The sequence below is a fragment of the Terrapene carolina genome, unplaced genomic scaffold (assembly GCF_002925995.2).
Source record: "Terrapene carolina triunguis isolate 2854851 unplaced genomic scaffold, T_m_triunguis-2.0 Scaffold23, whole genome shotgun sequence".
In the NCBI taxonomy this organism is placed as follows: Eukaryota; Metazoa; Chordata; order Testudines; family Emydidae; genus Terrapene; species Terrapene triunguis.
In genome coordinates this window covers 217210-237649 of record NW_020664374.1, presented here as the reverse complement: position 1 = coordinate 237649, position 20440 = coordinate 217210, and the positions used below count along the sequence as shown (strand labels likewise).

The 20440-nt window shown below is 43.7% G+C and overlaps 1 protein-coding gene across 3 annotated transcripts in view; it reads right to left on the bottom strand.

Annotated features, from left to right (window-relative positions):
* Positions 1–7099: 7099 nt before the first annotated feature.
* The window catches only part of LOC112115964 (cyclic nucleotide-gated channel cone photoreceptor subunit alpha), a 35233-nt gene continuing 21892 nt past the window's right edge, over positions 7100–20440 (bottom strand). For 2 of the 3 annotated variants that reach the window (XM_024213215.1, XM_026648975.1), the window contains 3 exons: positions 17503–17610; positions 15161–15267; positions 7100–8511 (listed from right to left, as the gene is read on the bottom strand). In XM_024213215.1, the coding sequence (XP_024068983.1) occupies positions 7100–8511; positions 15161–15267; positions 17503–17610 (1627 nt within the window). Of the gene's footprint in view, positions 8512–15160; positions 15268–17502; positions 17611–19347; positions 19456–20440 lie in introns of all 3 variants that reach the window. The other variant, XM_026648967.1, reaches the window with a different exon arrangement.

Sequence of the window (20440 nt, the reverse complement as noted above, 5' to 3'; positions counted from 1 at the left end):
CAACAATAATACTTTGTACCCATAGGGGGTTTTTTTCTGTTCAAAAGTGCTTTACAGACGTTATCTGAGCTTCACACCATTGGTCAGTAGTTAATAACTAGAGCTCATCATGAATTTTTTGTCGGAATGACTTTCCAATGAAAAACACCCTTTTTGTGAACATTTTCAGTGGGAAAATTTCAGTTTTGAAAAATAAAAAGGATTTTTCCATCCAGAAAAAAGCAAAGTGTCAGCTCCCCTGTTACCCATCTGGAAGGCTCGTCACTTTCATGTTCTCCCTGCAAGGACAGCGCTCTGGGGTGTCTTACCACACAGAGAAGGGTTGAAGAGGACCAGCTATATTGGCTATGCAGGCACGTTTGGGGTGCAGGGGGCAGGGCAGGTATGGCCTATGCTGTAAAAAAGTGTCTAGTGAAGGGAAGACAGCCATGTGCCACCACACTACAGTAGGGGCAAAACACTGCTAACTGCCCTGCTTCCTGACTATTAACCACTCGGTGTTTGCACACAAACCATATTTACAGGCAGCCATGCCACCAACTGGCTAATTTGACTAAAATTGGTAGTGCTGGCAGGGCCTAATGCTAGTAAAACATCAGGTGAAACTACAGCCAGGGTTGAGCTACAGTCTTTGTCTTATTAGCCATGAAAATGCCCTTAGGGCTGAATCCTATTACATACTAAATCAGGAGCATTTTGGGGTCCTGCTCCTGTTACTGGACTTACACAGGCTCACTAGTCTGCTCACATGCATCCAACTGCAGGACCGGGCCTTGGTGGTTACAACTTTTTTTTTAAAAAGGAGTGCAAACTAAAATTAGCACTGCATCAGTTTCATTGTGTTTTCCTATCGCTTTAAAGCCTTTCTAAAAGTGAAAGTTTGCTGGATCTTATCCCATAATACAGACTTCATATATTTTTTTAATTTAAAATGGCAACCGTATTAACAATAGGAAATATGCTGAGATGCATGAACATTACTCAGAATATTTTCACACACATACTGTATCCATACTACGGAGGAACACAGAGCTAGCTATGGATTTGCAATGAAAGACCACAAAGGATGCAATACCCATCACACCAAAAATTATGCATTTAAAAGTGCATGACATCAGTAGAGTATCAAACACAGTTCTTGTGGTTCCAAACAAGTAATAGACTATATCGGGGAGAGGAAGGGGGGAAGCAATAGCCAATTACCTGACAGATAAAGCTGTTCCGGTCTATCAGGTAAATAATAGGCATTCTTTTGAAAACAGTATACATGAATTATATAAATAATAAATACATACACTTTCCAAAACTGGACAAATCCATATTTACTCACTAGGCCAGAACAGAGGAAGGGTTTGGGTAAATAATTGAATATTTTCAAACTTCTGTGACTGACTTAAAACATACACAGACGCTAAGGCCCAGATTCGCAAAGGCATTTAGGCACCTAATGCCCACTGATTTCAATGGACCTCAGTGATGCAAATGGGTGTTAGGCACCTTAATACCGTTGAGGATCTGGGCCTAAATACAAACGGCCCAGCGCATGAGCTGTTTAAACAAACCGCCAAAAGCAGGGAAATCCGGCATTCAGACTGTCACCCTTCAGCCACACTCTTCTTCATCTTTCTCTTTTTGGAACAGAAGAGCAGCTATTAGGGACATAGCGTCTGCCTTCATTTTGAATTGCTCAGCTTTTTTGTTGTTTGTGTCACAAGTTTGATAGCATCTGAAAACAGTATCTATATATTGATAAATGAATACCATGTGAACATCAAACTCAATGCCGTCCTACTCTCTCCCCACCCCCCACCCCCGCCCACCCCCACTTGACTGTACAGGTTTCTTTATGGAGGATAGCTGTAGTCTGAAACCCACTGAACCCTATAACACATACTAGTGCGGTAACAGTTACATTACTATGAGCCACACCTTGTTTATTTCAAGGAACACACCTGTGGGAAAAGACTGGCTGACTCTAGGAAGTTTCACAGGCCCTTGTTTTTTCCCTGCCTTGCACTTAGTGTAGTCATTTACATGTGGACAAAGTGGGCGTAAAGCACTGTCAACTCCGAGCTGTAGCCTGTTACATCCACTTTGTCCACGTGTAAATGACTACACAGTGTAGTCGTTTACGCAGTGTGCCAGGCGCTGAAGAATCTGACTGTCTCTGTCTAGTTTGGTCTGGGCAAGCTCCACCCCGGTTCAGGGTCAGCTACAGCAATTGTACTGTTGGCACAGCTCTGCTGGGAACGTTGACACCCCACATGGGCACTGAGAAGCTTAGATCACTCATCCTCAAGGGTGATGAAGTTGCTTCTAATTTGCAAAAGGATGTAGAGTTATAAAATGTGTTTCCAGAAATAAAGCAAGCCTCTTACGGCAGTAGAACCTCAAAGTTATGTTTGGCCAGCTTCATTAAGGTGACACTGAACGAGTTCACGAGAGGCAATGTGTGTGATGTTTCTCCTAGAGCCCCATAAAATTCATGGGGCGAAAGAAAGGAAAGAGTAACAGCTTCTTAATATGATTTCAGAGGCCACATTTGTTCCACATTTGATTTTATCACCACGATGTATTAAAGAGTCAAACTTTTATGGGCCACAGCTGTGCATGTCAGAGAGAGAAAGCATTAATGGAACAGTAACAACACAGAGATAGACAAGATTGAAGCTGAAAGCACTTTCATGCCACAGCTATTAAAATAAGTAGAGAATAATACAGGCTAAATGTAATGTCTCAACTGAAGAGCTGAGGAAGAGGAAGCCCTGAACAATTACGAGCATCAGATAGTGAATTTATGTTTCTGTTGCTGCAGTGGCAATGCTCAAGGTGCCCTGCTTATCTGTCAGGGAATCTGTTTTGCCTGGCAGAAGGGAAACTTTCCACTTCTCTGAATGATGATCATTACATGTTTCCTAGGGCAAGTCTACACTACAGCACTACATCGGTGCTGTAATTACTCCACCTCGGCGAGAAGCGTAAGCTACATTGGCGGGAGAGCATCTCACACCCCGAGCGAGGCAGGTTAGATCGACTTAAGCGGTAGTGTAGACCTGCCTAGTCTCCCCTGAAACAACTTATGGAGAATGACAACACAGATAGGCATCTCACTGAGCCCAGAATCTATCTTGTCAGCTGCTTTTATTTGAAATTCAAGAGATCTGAGACATAATGGCAAAACCAGAATGGGTCGTCTAATCAATGGGATTTAGAGCTGAGAGGAAGCTGGGGAGTAAATAAACTGCATGTTAATAAAATTGTCGATAGCACTAAAGATGAAATCCTGTGCTCGATAAAGAACTTTTGCCATTAACTTCAATGGGGACAAGTTTTCACACTATATTTGGAGGGGCTGCAAATGCCAGTGAGAACAGAGAAATAGTACAGGAAAACGAGAGCTGTTCAGGACATGAGCAGAAAATACAAAAATGAGCCTAAAGGGAGAAAAGCAAACTAATGCATTTGGGGGGAATAATCCAAAACACACCCAATGGGAGAGACAGAAATCTGAGAAGTAGGAATGCTAAAAGAAGCGCCAGAGGAGGAACACAGTGTAGCCATGAGCTTGCAGTGTGATCTGTAGGGCCCTACTAAATTCATGGCTCATTTTGGTCAATTTCACGGTCACAGGATTTTTAAAATAGTCAATTTAACAGTTTCAGATATTTACATCTGAAAGTTCAGTGTTGTAACCATGGGGGTCCCAACCCAAAAGAGGGTCACGGGATTGCTACCCTTACCTCTGCGCTCCAGAGCTGGGCAGCTGGAGAGCGGTGGCTGCTAGCTGGGCGCCCAGCTCTACAGCCAGTGCTGGTGCCAGCAGCAGAACAAAAGTGAGGGTCACAGGGTTTGGAGGGGCCATCACTTGGGGGGGGAAGGGGCAGCCTTACAGCTGGGCAACCGCCCAGTGCCGCATGGTTGGGAGGGGCACCATGGTCCTCCCACCCCAGCCAGCCCAAGGCCCCTTTAGCCCCCAGTGCTGGGCCCTGAGCTGGGGAGGGGCAGGACAGGACAGGGCAGGGCAGTGGGTGCCCCAGCTGGGGGCTCCTACCGTACGTCGGGCTCCAGCTGCTAGTTCCAACAGGGCTGGGACTTCCTCTTCCTATGCAGGGACTGCTCCTAGAGCCGGGTTAGACCCACCTCCCCTGGCAGAGCTGGATTAAGGTTTCTTGGGGACCTGGACTAGAGCAAGTCAGGGCCCCTCCCCACCCCTTCTGCCTGTGACCCCACCCCCGTTCCGCCCCTTCCACCTGCGGTCCCACCCACAGCCCCACCCCTTTGTGCCCATTCCCTGGGGGTGCCCATTCCACCCAGGGTCCCCCCCCCATTCTGCCCTCCCCACAGCAGCCCTGCAACCTGTTTGCTCCTTTCTGCTCCCTGCCCCACTGTGGCTCCAAGACCGGAGAAGCTCTGTCCACGCCATGGCCCGGGGCTGCAGCAAGGAGTGAGAGCTCCTCCAGTCCCAGGGCTGCAGAGGGGTTTCTGGTGCTAGGGCTTTCTCCGCCACCCCCGTGCTTCTGTGGGGGACCAGGGTGGGGGTGCTGGGGCTCCTCCCACCCCACCCACCCGGCGCTTCTGCTGGAAAGCGGGGTCAGGCGCGGGGGCTTCACCTGCCACCCCACGGCTTCTGCCAGGGATGGGGTCGGGGGCCACTGGGCTAAGTTCCCTCTACGCTGTGTGTCTGGGATTAAGCACTGTGCAGGCGCTTAGGGCTGCAGTGGGGAGAGATGGCCCCGACCCAGACCCAGCCCAGTCCCGGACCTGCTGCGGCGGGGAAAGGCACTGCCCCCCTTTAACCCCCCCCCCCCGGGGTTGGGGGTGGGGGGGGGGGGGGGGGGGGGGGGGGGGGGAGTCCTCTGTCCCCACCATAGCCCAGGGAGCCCCACTGCACCCCCAAACCCCTCATCTCCAGCTCCACCCCTGAGCCTGCACCCCCAGCCAGAGCCCTCACCCCCCTGCACCCCAACCCTCTACCCCAGCCGAGCCCCCTCCCACACTCCGAATCCTTTGGCCCCACCCCCACCACATGAATTTTGTTATGTGCATCGATAAGGAGGTGATGTGTCACACATCACCTCCATATTGGTGCTCAAAACAAAATTCATTCTGCACATGGGTGGGAAACATTAGAGGGAACACAGTCATCGTGAGGGCTTCCACCATCCTGCAGCTTCTGCTGGGGATGGGATTGGGGACCGCTGGGGTGGAGGAGGCTTACCCCGTCCTACAGTTTCTGACAGGATCGAGGGCCGCTGTGGGGGCCTTCCACCGCCCTGCCCGCCCCTGGCGCTGCTGCCACAGAGTGGGGTTGGTACATGAGGGCTTCCCCTGCTCGGCATCCAGGGCTCCGGGCTTCCAAAGCCTGGCCTCAGATTTTTTCTGGGGCCCCGCAGTTGTCCGGGGCCTGTCCCCAGCTGCAGGAAGATCCATGGCTGCACTGCCTTCAGAGCTGGGCTTCCAGCCAGGAGCCACAGAGCTTCCTGCAGCCAGCGAATGTTCCTGGAGGTGGGTCTGATCTGGCCCCAAGAGCAGCCCCTGCAGGGGAAGAGGAAGTCCCATCCCTCCCCAGCCCCACTGGCATTAGCAGCTGGAGGTCAGCGCATGGTAGGAGCTCCCTATCACTACAATAGCCAGATTTCATGGTAGGGCCCTAGTGATGTGGCAGTAAAAATACTCAATATAATTTTGCCTGCCAGTGTGATTGCACCTGGGATGCTGCATTCAATTCAGGGCAGAAATTTACCGGAAAGATAAGTGACAACCTGCAGCAAGTTCAGAGAAGAGCAACCAGAATGGTTAGGGGCCTGAAGGGGCTGTCTTGAGGAAAATTAAGAGTAAATTTTGTCTAGCTTAGCTCAGTAATGCTGACGTGGTGCCATGGTAACAGATATCTGAAAGCCGTAAATTCCAAGAAGGGAGAGGAATTCTTTAGGCTGACATGAGGGGGTTATAACAGGAGTAATAAAATAAAACGAAGAGAAGGAAACCTTAGGCTTAATATCAGGAAAGGCCTTCTAACAGGAGCCAGGATCTTCCTCCCCTGCAGAATTACTTGCAGATGGAGATCTGGGTGGAGGATCAGAGCAGAAAAATCTGCTCCCCCCTCACACAGTTTCCCTCAAATGATTCAATAGGGGTTGCCCCCATGCATTATAGTCAGCAGTTCTGCCCCAAAAGCCAGATGAAACCCTAGGGGATGGAGAACAGGCCCTCTATATAAAAGCAGAAGGCTTTGGGGATGTGTACTGTCTCTTCTCAGCTTTAATGGAGCCACGTTGCCAGGACTGACAATCCCTTAGGGGTTTCCTTCATGCAAGGATTACCCCGGAATGGAAAGGGCTAGGAAAGAGTTAATGCAGTCCAGTTAATATAACAGTTGCAGAGTGGAGAAACCATAGTAGAACTGCACTGAGAGCAAATTAAGCGCCATTGGTTGCTCTATAAGGACTTTCCAATGACCACAGCATAGCACAGTAGAAAGGTGTCATTTCGAGATCTGTGGCATTCAAGTACCTGGGTATTTCATATCATGTAACAGATTATATAGCCAAGACAGGTCTTTCCTATAGGTTCCTTAACATTGCTGTGAAAGAATATAGATTTTGGGTAGTCTGGATTTACTACATGTATTTAGTAGGTTACTAGGCTACCAAGGTAGAGGGTGTGGACATAGCATAGTTAATTATTAATACAGATCTGTCTCCTCTTTCTGGAAGAGTCCATTACGTTACACATGATTCCTTCAACAAGAGCATGGAAAGAGATAAACAACAATTAAATGTGTCAAGATCTATACATACCACATTAAAGATAATCTGAGCATGACTCATAAGAAACATGTCATCAGTACAAAAAAAGACCCAAATGACAATCCAAAATCTCCTCCTAAAAACAAGATAAAAATAACAATTTCCTATTTACAAGAAAATATTGCTTTAGTTAAAAACTCTAAAAACCATTCTCTTGGAGTCCATATAAAAATAACCGTGTGTGTGTGTGTGTGTGAGTGTTTTCACATATATAATATGTTTATATATATATATTTATGGCTTTACATGCTGAAATATTCTAGATTGAATGAGGAAATATAAATGAACTATTAATTCTTTTTCTCCACTTCCTCAGTTTTTACAGACTCTTCCCCTCCATCAGATAAGAAGCCACTTCCATATTTCTTCATTTTGTTTTCCACTTTGGTGAGTCTCTGCTTTACTTTGAGTTGGGTTGAGTTGTATTCTGCCATGAGCCTAGCAAACCTAGTCTGTAGATTGTCCAGAGTGCTTTCAAGTCTTTCCACTTTTTCTTCCAAGTCTTTAGGGTCAGCTCCTGCTTTTGCCGCCTCTTCATCTATTAAATTGTCTTTCATCAGAATTTGCCGCCCTTTCTCTTCCAATGCCTTTTTGGCATCAGGATATTCAGTGAGGGCTTCCATCAAATCATCTTTGGATAAACAGAATAGATCAGAATAACCAATGCTCCTGATGTTGGCTGTCCGTCTGTTACCAGATTTGCTACCTTTGATGTTTAAGATGCTGATTTCTCCAAAGTAGCTGCCATCGCTTAGGACAACAAACTGTGTTATGCCATCATCTGCCACCACAGCCAACTTCCCCTCCTTAATGATGTACATTTCTCTCCCAATATCCCCCTTTTTGCAGATGTAATCTCCAGGACTAAAGACTGTAGGTCTCAGCTTCAGCACCAGCTCAATAAGAAGCCCAGCTTCACAATCCTGGAAAATACGCACTTTCTTTAGCGTGTCCAGATGGACATTGATAGCAATTTCAGCCTTAAGTTTGTCAGGCAGGTTTTTAAGAACTTCCTGCTCATCTACTGTTTTCTTGTTGGTCCAGAGGTAATCAAACCACTTAATGACCCTGGCCTCCAAATCCTTTGTCACCTTTCGGAAATGCATATACTGTTTTATGGAATCAATTTTGGCCTGGAAATCTGCCCTGGAGGCATTCATGTTGGAAATCATAGAGCCTACATTACCGACAATGGTAGCGAAGATCAGCACACCCACCAAGAAGTCAATGACCACAAAGAGATACTCTTCATCTTTCACCGGAGGCGGAGTTTCTCCAATTGTTGTCAGTGTCAGTGTTGACCAATACAAACAGTAAATATACTTTCTGGACAGACGTCCATATTCTGGATGGGACACATTGGGATAGACCCAGGAGTCAGTTCCAAACCCAATAAGCTTTGAAATTGCAAAATATATACATGCATTCCAGTGGATGATGATAAGAATGTACAAGACAAGATTTCCAATCCGAAACATATTTGGATAGTTTGTCCTGGTTTCTGTGCGGTCAAAAAACTCAAATAGCCTGGCAAACCTCAGCAAGCGGTTAAACCGTAGTTCAGGGTAGTTCAACCCAAGTTTTAAATATGCCAGGTCTGTTGGTAAAAGAGAGAGCATATCCAATCTGAATTGTACGGTAGTAGTGTAATGTTGTCTTAGTTTCTTTTCATCTTGGACTAGTAAGCCTTGTTCAAGGAAGCCTTAAAAGAATAAAAAAATAACAGTTTTTTGTTAGAATACATTAGAAGATGGGCCACAAACCTATAATTAGTCAGAAAGAGGCTGCAGCTTATGCCTGAAGGATTCTTATTTGCTTGCAAATACTGAAGACATTATTGCATTTGAAACTTATCATAATATATATGGACATTAATGTACTTTCCATAGGTTTCTGGTATATTTCATAAAAAGATATTGTATAAGCTTTATATTTAGTAGTAGCAGTAGAATTACAATAGCACATAGAGATCTCAACCAAGACTGGGGGTCCATTGTGATAAACATTCGCTATACACTAAGAGACAGCACATGCCCCAACAAGCTTACAGTATAAAGGCCCCAAACTCACAAAGACAATTATTTGGACCACTGAAACATGAAGTCCTAATGAAGTCAGTATAGCTCCATGTGGGTGTTGGTTCTATCTGTGCAGATCTCATTGCAGGATCAGGGTCCAAATAGATAAGCTACACCATGAATGGGAGCATTATTACACACACACCCCTCCCCCGACGTTAACAGAGATTAAGGGCCGGATTCTGATACTCTTCCTCATGCTGAGTAGCACTTTATTCCATGATTAGTCCCACTGAAGTCTATGGATTAAGATGCTCTTCAGTGTAAGGATAGCAAAATCAGTCTCTAAACGTATGTCTACACTACAATTAAACATCCACGGCTGGCCTATGCCAGCTGACTCGGACTTGCAGGGCTCATGCTAAGGTGCTGTTTAATTGCAGTGTAAACATTAGGGCTTGGGCTGGAGCCCAAGTTCTGGGACCCTCACCCCTCGCAGGACCCTATAGCCCATGATCCAGCCTGACCTTGAACATCTACACTGCAATTAAACAGCCCCCCGAGGACAAGTCCCATGAGCCTGAGTCAGCTGGCATAGGCCAGCTGCGGGTTTTTAATAGCAGTGTGGACATACCCTAAGTGACCTGCTCCAGGTCACACAGCAAGTCTGTGGCAGAACTGGGAACTGCTCTCTAGAAAGTTGCAATCTAGTGCTAGCCTTAACCACAAGACCAATACTCCTCTCCCAATTTAAGTGAATAACTCGGGCTTAGTGATGCAGACAAATATGTGACACAATATGAAAAAATAATCTATATTTTAAATATATTTATAGTATTTAAATATACAATATGAACTAGCTGATCAAATTCTGCTCCTTGGATACACAAAGGCCTCCCTTATTGACTTCAGCGGGAGCTTCCCACTTGTTTTCAATACTAAATGTACAAAGTTACATCAATACTAAGGTATGGCTGCATAGTTAAAAATCACAAAAAGCCAGACAAGCATTATGTTCCACCGGAAGCATTACTTCAGACATGTTAAAAGAACAGGAGTACTTGTGGCACCTTAGAAACTAACAAATTTATTAGAGCATAAGCTTTCTTGGGCTACAACCCACTTCTTCGGATGCATATGCTTATGCTCTAATAAATTTGTTAGTCTCTAAGGTGCCACAAGTACTCCTGTTCTTTTTGCAGATACAGACTAACACGGCTGCTACTCTGAATTCAGACATGTTGTACATCCAGTTTGTTTTATGGTATACAACATAAACAATAAGATTTAAGCTAAACATGTAAGCAGGAAAAGCAGAAACTAGACAATACTATGTATGTGTAACATGGCTGAGCTCACATTGCTCTGGTAAGCTTAGCTTTTGTATTTTCTGACTTCTTATGTTCTTAACTGTTCTAACTGAATGTGGCCTGAATGTAGTTTCTGCATTTAATTTTCACAGTTTTGTTTGAAGAGAAGAAAGAGAAAGACATTGCCCACGTTTTAATCAACCTCAGTTAGTTTTTGAAGCTCACAATAATTCAGGTGAAGAGGCATAGTAAGGGGTTAACCCTGTTATTGTTGGGCAGTTTTCTGCATGGCTGGGTTACAGAGCAGCAGCCTGTCTCCTTTATGTTGTGATGGCTGTATCTTTGCAATAAGAAAGGATAGAAACTTAGGACCTGATCCTGCAAACACATGCTTCACTTTATTCCTGTGACTAATTCCACTGACTTCAGTGGAACTACTCACATGTGTAATTGTCTGTAGGATCAGGGCTTTAATGTTTTCAAATGAAATCTTAGAATAAGCAGCATATAGTAGAATGCAACAAATGTTCAGTGAGACCCTAACATAACAGGATAGATTTTTTTTTTTAGCTATCTGTGCTTTTCTTCTTGTACCGAAGATTAAGCTGGGGTGGTGTTTTTTCGTTTGGGGAGATGACTCTTTTTTGTTTGTGTTTCAGTGAGACATTTACAATCTCTCAAAAAATTATGAGTGAAAAAAAGCGCCAGTCATGGAAACTATTGGGTTGACATTTGGCCCATTAAAGTATTTGTGAGATAGTCTTGATGTTGGTAAAATAATAAGCTTTATGTAACTTTTTAAATGAAATCTTAATTAAAAGCAATTAATTAATGCTCTAACCGGTCAGGGAAGAAGGTTTATTTATTTCCTAGATAGAGCACTGGTCTGGGATTCAGGAGACCTGGGTTTTATTCCTGGCTCTGCCACTGACCTGCTGGGTGACCTCAGGTAGGTCACTTTGTCTTTCATTGCCTCAGTTTCCCATCTGTAAAATGGAGATAAATGATACTGACCTTTGTAAGGTTCTTTGAGATCTACTGATGAAAAGCATTATATCAGAGCTAAGTATTATTATTACTCTCTGAACAACCAGTGCCAACTAGACTATTACAATGATGCATTGAGCATTTTCTACCAAAAATAAACACTTACTCATAGATTCATAGAGTCTAAGGCCAGAAGGGACCATTGTGATCATTTAATCTGACGCCCTGTCTAACACAGGCCATAGAACTTCCTCACAATAATTCCCACAGCAGATCTTTTAGAAAAATAGCCAACCCTGATTTAAGAATAGTCAGTGATGGAGAATCCACCATGATACTTGGTAAATTTTTCCAATGATTAATTACTCTTACTGCTAAAAATTTACACCTTATTTCCAGTCTGAATTTGACTATCTCCAATATTCAGCCATTGGATTGTGTTATACCTTTCTCTGCTTGATTGAACAGCCCATTATTAAATATTTGGTCCCCAAGTAGATACTTATTGACTATAATCAAGTCACCCCTTAACCATCTCTTTGTTAAGCTAAATAGACTGAGCTAAAGTATATCACTATAAGGAGCCTTTCTGATCCTTCAGTCATCCTCATGGCTCTCCTCTGAACCTTCTCAAATTTACCAACATCCTTCTTCAACTGTGAGCACCAGAACTGGACACAGTATTCCAGCAGCAGTCACACCAAAAGAGCCTGAGCTGTCAGCCGAAGATCTGCAGAGGGTGGCTGAAATCCCAGATTCCAAAAGGAAATAAAATCTTCAGTCAACTTTTTCTCTCTAGGGAGATACTTCACTATTCAGAATCATTTTGGTCCTGCGAGATGGCCACCAGAATTTCTAATATGCATCTTGATTTTGTGAAAAAAATTAGTTTTTAAAAATAAAAAATATGAATACATGATTTAAGGCGCCCACTAAAGAACATCCCATTACAATTGTTTAACACAGGTTTTTAATATTGTGTCTTTCATTATTTGGTTTTGTCCACACAATTCATTTACAGAATGGTGATATTGACATGGTGTGTAAGGGCCTGCTTTAAAGCTGATGGAAGTCAATGAAAAGAATGAGTTTTGGATGGGGCCCTAATAGAATCGACCCTATCATGGGACTTCTGGGTGTGTAAATGTGATTGAGATGTGGGTTTAAACACAGTTATTATATCCCCCTACCTCCAAATACCCAACCAGTCAATCAGAAGTCAGGCCCAGATCATCAAAGGTATGTAGGTGCCTAACTCCCAAACAATAGGAGGTAAGTGCCTAAATACCTTTGGTGATCTGGGCCTCAGTGTTTAGACACAATCAGTGGCCATGCTATACGGTACCTTCAGTTAATTATCTTACTTTATTCATTTTCTTCATGCAAAACCTGTATTTTGCTGCTACTAATAAATATCTGACAAGATTGAACCCTTGTAACATTCCCCTTTATTGGCTTCTTGCTCTTGATTCATCTTTTGATCAGATCGTTGATATATACACATGCTGATTTTTCTTTATACCAAAGATTACAGCAAAAGTTACATTTTAAGAAATATGAGAAAATGTAAGTTTTGGGCCAGTAACCAACTTAGAAATCAGTGCGGTTGTGTACTGGGAAATGGGAGAACCTGAAAAGCCAACTCTACTCTTACAATAATAGGATTCCTGAGCAGTACAGCTGCAGTGCTATTTGCCACTTCTGAAAGACCTAGATTGCAACAGTGTTCCAAGGGGAACTGCATACAATCATAACCTATGAAACACAGTTGAGTAGTGCTTACTGAAGATGCAAAGAGAATACACATCCAGATGATTCTCTACTAGCCCCTGCAGGGGAAAAATTCCATTGATAGTACAGCAACACCTTTTGTGTATAGCAGCTTTTGGAAGTTTTTTAGAAATGTACAAATGAAGAAATCTTCACAGCAAAGAGGATCACTTGCGAGGATCAGGATCCCTCTTCTACTGCATTGCACAATTGGCTACATGCATTATGAATGATCAGACCGGGTGCAGTGAGAGACAGGAGTACGTGGGCCAGTGATCTGATGAGAACTGACAGGCCTATACACCTAATAAAAGTATTGCTTGAGTCCCCTTACAGTAAATTAGTGGTGCACACAACAACATTTTCATATAAGGGTAATTCCTGTCTGTTAGGAATCTGCCACTACAGTGATCTGTAAAGCAGCAGCTGTAGCATTTGTTATTGTTAGTACTATTTATATTCCAAACACGGGGACTGGGTTGAGGGATGGGGAGTCTGTCTATCCATTCTAATCACCACAAAGTAACATATTAAGTCTGAGTAGGTCAGTTTCAATAGGCTGGAAGTCAAAATTATTTTAATAATATGTATCTCTTATATAGTACTGTCAAAGAACTGTATAGATGTTGACTGACTAATACTCCCAACACCCATGTGAGGTAAGTGGTTAAGCATTATTTCCCTTATCTCACAGACGGTTGAAATAAGGCAGAGAGATGAATGACTTGCCCAAGGCCACACAGCAAGTCAGTGGCAGACCCAGGATTAGAATTCAGTACGTCCTGGCTTCTAGTCTCACATTGATTCCTTCAGATCACCCTATTGTCCTCTCCTTTTCAGCTGCACTTTGAATTAACCACTCCAGTGCTCTCTAAAGTAAGTTCCTCCTTCCATGGCCCTGTGCTCCTAGAATGGCCTCTTTGAATGACATCACTTAAAAGAACACTTCCACATTCCACCACTTCACAGAAACCACTGCAGATGCCTGCATTGAAGTGACTAAATGACTCACAATAGCATTTCTGCAACCCCAACCCAGGACTGTTGAGTCAGCATTTTAGCAGTGCTTTGACAGATTTACAATCCTAATCAGAATAGTCCCATGCAAAGTCTAGGACTGCATTTGTATCCTTTGTGCAGTACCAATGAACTCCCCTCTTCTTCTCGATTGTTAGAAATCCCCCTTGTAGTACACTGCAGAAGGAATCTTTTTGGGTATGGTTGGCCTCATGTGGAAATAAGGTGAAGCCAAATGAATCTAAGGCCTGGTCTACACTTACCCCCCAATTCGAACTAAGGTACGCAACTTCAGCTACGTGAATAACGTAGCTGAAGTCGACATACCTTAGTTCGAACTTACCGCGGTTCAGACGCGGTCCACACGCGGCAGGCAGGCTCCCCCGTCGACTCCGCGGTACTCCTCTCGTTGAGCTGGAGTACCGCAGTCGACGGCGAGCACTTCCTGGTTCGATTTATCGCGTCCAGACCAAACGCGATAAATCGAACCCGGAACTTCAATTGCCAGCTGTCGAACTACCGCGGTAGTGTAGACCTGGCCTAAGTCTTAAGGCCTCAGATATCTATCTGAGATATACTGATTTGTTAAACAAGTTACTTGCTAAATTTAAATGATAAGGAGGCTGAGTTTACTTTCTGCTGTGAATTGTTCAAATGTCTCCCAAGGCAATAGCAGATGTTACCTCCCTCCTGCAACTGTGGTCACCATTGTACTGATGTCATTTGCTTGGTTGCACACAACATAGTATTAAAGTTCTGGTTCAAATCCACTGCAAGAGAAAAGTTCTTAGTAGAGGCTGTCACAGCACTCTTGCAGGCAAACTGGCTCCGTCGCCTCATGGCATACTTTTTTTTTACACAGAGAATAAACAGCCTGTAGAATTCACTGCCACAAACTATCATTAACGCCAAGACATTAGCAGGATTAAAAAACAGTACTCAACATTTATATGGATTAAAAAAAATCCACCATCATAGTATATAGGGTTGTTTTGTTTTTGTTTTTAAATTTGGAAGGGATATAAGACAGGGAATATACCAATCTCTAATTGAGGGGCGTTAGGAAAAGCTTTCCCTAAACACAGGTTATTCCATAATTTCCCACCTCAGAGTTTCCTGTGTTTTCTTCAGAAGCATCTAGTTTTAGATGCTGTTGGAGACAGGATACTGAACTATATGGGCCTACTGATCTAGTAGGGCATAACCCATGTTATGTCTGAAAACAATGTAAAATCCTAAGAGGACTCACCTGTCCTGAATCTGACGAATGTGTCCAGTATGTAGATGATATCTGAGCTATAGTCCAAGACCACCCATAATATAATATGTTTAGTTTGTAGCTCATCAAAACAGGCTCTAAAAAAAACCACAAAGACACGGAAGATTTCATTCCTCTTGTATAAGCAGGCGCAGAGAGTACTATATGTGTATTCTAAAAGCATTTTAGCAACTGTTGCTGGCACTGCACAGGCTGTGGGCATCATGTCTGCACTGGAGTATTTGCTGTGAATTTAAATGTAATGACTTAACATAATGAGATATTTCTGAAACCAAAGGTCTTACATAGCAGGGGCAAATTTCACATATAGACACACATCCCACACACGTTACTCTGTGTCAGTTCTCTCAGCTCAGATCCTCAAGATCTCACATCACAGCATCAGAGCTACAAGCAGAGGAGGACTGTACAGAATTCATTCAGATCTCATCAAGTTAATTCCTGGATCAACTGGAAGAAGGTTTGCTCCTGCGTGACACAGGGCACACCATCTCCCATGCCTCCCAGAGACTAAGTGATCTGCCTCCATAGCACGCCCACATGACTCTGATACACTGAGTCCGATTGTCCATTTCACGTACTCCAGTAATATCTTCCTGCCATTGGAGGAAAAGCCATGTCAAAATTCCTCATACTAATTTTAAATGACTCTTCTCTGCCTACTCCCCGATCTTGCTTGCCATCCACCAGCTTATCTATCCCTGTATTGACCACCACAAGCTTCTCCATAAATGGTAACAGTGCCTAGAGAAATACATTGGCCTAGTTTCACTTTGTACTGTAGCCACTAGATGGCACACAGATGCCATTACAGGCACAGATTTGGGAATGCTTGCTGCCAGTCAAAGACTTTTTAGGCAGACAGACAGAAGTTGGTTCAATAAAGGATAATACTTTTCCACCTTGTCTCTTTAATATCCTGGGACCGGCACAGCTACAACTACACTGCATAATGAAGAAACAGCTTTTAACAAGAGTGCTATGTTTTTTGTACAAAATGAAAGAGAAAGAAAGAAAATGCATGATGGTGTGGTGTGATATTAAGGTTTTAACAGCATGAGTTTAGCAGTAAGTTCTGCAGGTAATTCAAAATGAATGCTGAGAAAATCTTGATAGTGCTCCATCCAGTGTGTGTGGAGGGGCACATTTTTTACCGAAAAACTATTTTAAGAAAACATCTTAAATGTTATTGCTAATATGTTCAGCTCCCTCTGCCTGGAACAATAGGCTTCATTAGGATCATGAGTCCAAATATACAGACTTGGAGGGAGAAGAACACTCTTCAAAATCACCTAAAATAGCGTTTTTATACAGAATATCAGGATTTTAAGGCCCAGGGAATTTGGGGCCTTTTAGGCTAAAGGCATAGAAAGAATTTCCATCTTTCTGGAATTTCCTCTCATCAACAGGAGAAAGCTCCTGTTTATATCCATGATTGGTGGCAAGATTCTCCTAGCATAATCCTATCACTGATGCAGTACTCACTTGTCCTACACCTCGAGAGCTGGGGTAGAACTTTTATCTGGCTTGTTGGGCTACTTGTGGGAGACGGAGAGTAATGGCAGCTGTTTTAATCTGTTCGGGGGAGACGGATTAGTGAGCAGAGTGTAGGGAGTCCAAAGAACATGATATATGTACGGGACTCTTAATTTTATCTCACAAATATCGTTTCCACATATGTGGTGTGCATATGTAGGTGTGTATGTATATTATATACACGCACTTTAGAAGAACAGAAACCAGAATAAAGGATTTGGAACAGGTGTCTGACACATAATCCTAAACCAGGGATCGGCAACCTTTGGCACGCGGCTCGCCAGGGTAAGCACTGTGGCGGGCTGGGCAGGTTTGTTTACCTGCCGCATCTGCAGGTTCGGCCGATCGCGGCTCACACTGGCCATGGTTTGCCGTCCCAGGCCAATGGGGGCGGCAGGAAGCAGCGTAGGCCGAGGGATGTGCTGGGACCACTTCCGCAGCCCCCATTGGCCTGGAGCAGCGAACCGCAGCCAGTGGGAACCGCGATCGGCCAAACCTGTGGACACGGCAGATAAACAAATCGGCCCGGTCCACCAGGGGGCTTACCCTGGTGGGCCGCGTGCCAAAGGTTGCCGATCCCTGTCCTAAATCTTAAAAAAAAAAAAGGCATATCCTCAAGAAAACTAATTAGTGAATGAGCAATGCAGCAGTAGTAATGGGGAAGAAAAAGTCTGGGCACTATATTAAAATAAAAGAATCAGGTGGGCTTTTCCAGTTCCAGACAAACCAGGCACTCCTTCTGCAGCCTAAAATAAACATTAAATATAAATCCATACCTGCACACTAGCAAACACCAGTTATAGAATACTGGGGTCGCAATTATGGTCAGCCACCTATAGTACAGGTTGCTTGAAGGATCAATCACAAAGATCTCCTTTTTCTTCCTGAAAAGTAAAACATGCAGAGGTACACTGGGGGAAATTATTTCCAAAAGGAGGTCATGTTTTTGATCTCCAAGGCTGAACATCCTTCTAGTAGATTGTAATGGTTGCAGCTCAGTTAATGACAAAGGCATAGCACCAAAGGGTGTGCCATCCCTGCCAACATCCCAGATATTACTCAGTACAGCAGCTGAAGCTTTTCTCATTTGACTCAGTCTATTCCTACATGCCCAAAATCCATGAAAATCAAAAGGAACTAGAAAAATTTACATAGATGTCAAAATAACATTGAAACGTGCTATCATTAAAAACCCCAATTCTGAACATTCATGGTATAAGCGCCCTTCTTTTAAAACTGAAAACAAACCTATTTACCTTTCCCACCAGCCAAGAATTTTTACCAATTTCTTCTAAAAACCGCAACAAAATTGTGATAACCCTGTTCCTGGAGTCAAAGAGGTCATTGCCTACTTTGCACTCTCAAAAGAATAACCCTTTCTCATATAAGTCAATCCCATTCTTTTCTCTTCTGGTTTGTTTCAATGAACCTTAGACTTGTGTGAAAGGACAAACCCCACTGCACACTGTGGGAGGTTGACAGAGCTTCCTCTAGAACAAAGCTTTGGTAAAGAGAGAAGAATCTATGACTGGGATCAGAAAGAATCCATCCAGAAGTGGCATTCTTAACTAGGGATACTACAGCAATACGGTACCTACAGCACACTCTACACACATCTGTGATGTATTCATTATAACACACCCCTCAGAAACAGCGTTCATTCTGCACATATAACACTCATTCTCTTTCCATCTTTTCTTCTTTACATGGCACTGAACTAAAGCCAACCCTAATCAATGGGAACGGAGTTTATAAATAGCTAATTAGGGAACAATTGTCTATTTACATAACACTAAGGGCCAAATGCACTGCTTGATGTAAGAAATCACAACCACATTGAAGTCAATAGAGTTGCTCCTGCTCACAGTAGGGTAAATAATGGAAAATATAACTAAAGATGTTGAATTGGTCAATATTTGTATAAGTATATTTTTTTGTTCTGTGCCCCACCTTGACTCTACAGATATTCTGAACCATGACCAAGCCTGTACAGACTTGCAAAGGAGACTGCTGTTAACTAATAGGGCCTGATAGAGAAGTCAATTTCTTGCCTTCTCAGGTGATCAGAGATCATTTGAATTCCCTTTACTGCTCAGTCTGAAGCAGGGGTGCCAGAACAGGTGGCGGGGGGGGGGGGGAGAGGGGCATGGCCCCATCACTTTACCGGCTCTAAGGACGAGCGACGGGGTGAAGAGGAGTGAGCAGGGGGTGGGGTCTTGGGGGAAGAGGCAGGGTGGGGGCATGGCCTTAGGGAGAAGAGGTGGCACGAGGGTGGGGGCTTGGGCAAAAGGGGTGGTATGGGGGCGGGGCCATGGTTCGGGCGCCGGTGGCCCCCTCCCCCTTTTAGGGAGCTTCCGCTACTCCTGGTCTGAAGTTAGTGCAACAAATCATTGGGAAGGTGCCAAGGACAGACCTGTATGCTTGGGAAGATGCTGCAGGTTCCTTGAGCAGTTGCCGTTTCAAATTTGAAAATTTATTATAGCTTTGACAGGAGAACACCCCTGCAGCTTGGGAAAATGCTGACTGTAGCAGGAGCCTTGCTCTGAAGACTTAGCTACTCCATGTAAGGCTCTATGGTGCAGGAGGTGTGTTACAACCATACATTCACTAGTAATACTTACTCCTCTTTTTTTTTATCATCTTTTTTGTCGTCTTTTTTCTCCTCTTTCTTTTCCTCCTTTTTTTCTTCTTTTTTCTCCTCCTTTGCCTCTTTCTTTTCTTTATTCTTGCTGTGTAACATAGTGTAACATTTAGCAATGTTCCCAATTTACCAGGCTAGGCTAGGCTAAGCGAGGCTAGAGGATGGAAGTTGATGTGGGATAAAGGAGGCTATAGAGCTGGGTTTTGCTCCTACAGAAGAGGAGAGGGCAGGGCTTTGCAAGTAGGCGATCCACCCATTTGGTATAAATGGGACCTGTATTACATGATCTATGCTCCAGAATTAACAGTAGCACGGTACTAAATCATGCTGGCTGATTTTGTGAGAGATTAACCCATTCTTTATCAGGCAAGTAAATACAACAGCGTTTGCTTTGTTTATAGTGAAATGTTTCCTATTTGCTTGACTCTTTAAAATTCAGGCAATCAAAAACATCTATTTCATGGCATTAGAACTTGAAATGCTTTGACAGTCTCAAGATTTGCTTGGTCCTTTGACATACTCTAACCCCAACAGCAGCGACTGCCTGTTTAAAGCTGTGGTAGTGATTAAGTAAAAAGGGTCGGATCCTCCTCTCACACTTGTTTTGCTCCTGGCTAACTCCATTAAAATTACCCCTGACTTACACCAGTGCAAGAGGAGAACCATAGCCAATGTTTGAACAAAGCCAACCAAAATGTGGAAACAAGCTTTTGCTGTCTATTAAGCACAGCAGTGTTATTCAAAATCTGAGCATGAAAGGTGACATTCTGACCCTCTAGAATTCAATAGGAACTTTGTCATTGACTTCAATGGGCCAGGTTTTCACCTCACATTTATTAATTGTTCCGGAGACAATAAATGTAAATAAACCAATGGCATTCTACTACTGCTCTCTCTTCACATTGTTATTTCCTGACATTCAACAGCATAAGAGGTAGACCCAAGCTGCAAGGTTCTGGTCCAGATACAAACTCTTCTAGAGTTCATATTTGGGGTTCTGCTTCAGCCCAGTATAGAGGAAGCAGTCCTCTATTTGATTTGAACTTCCCCAAAGTTTGGGGTTGCTCAAATCC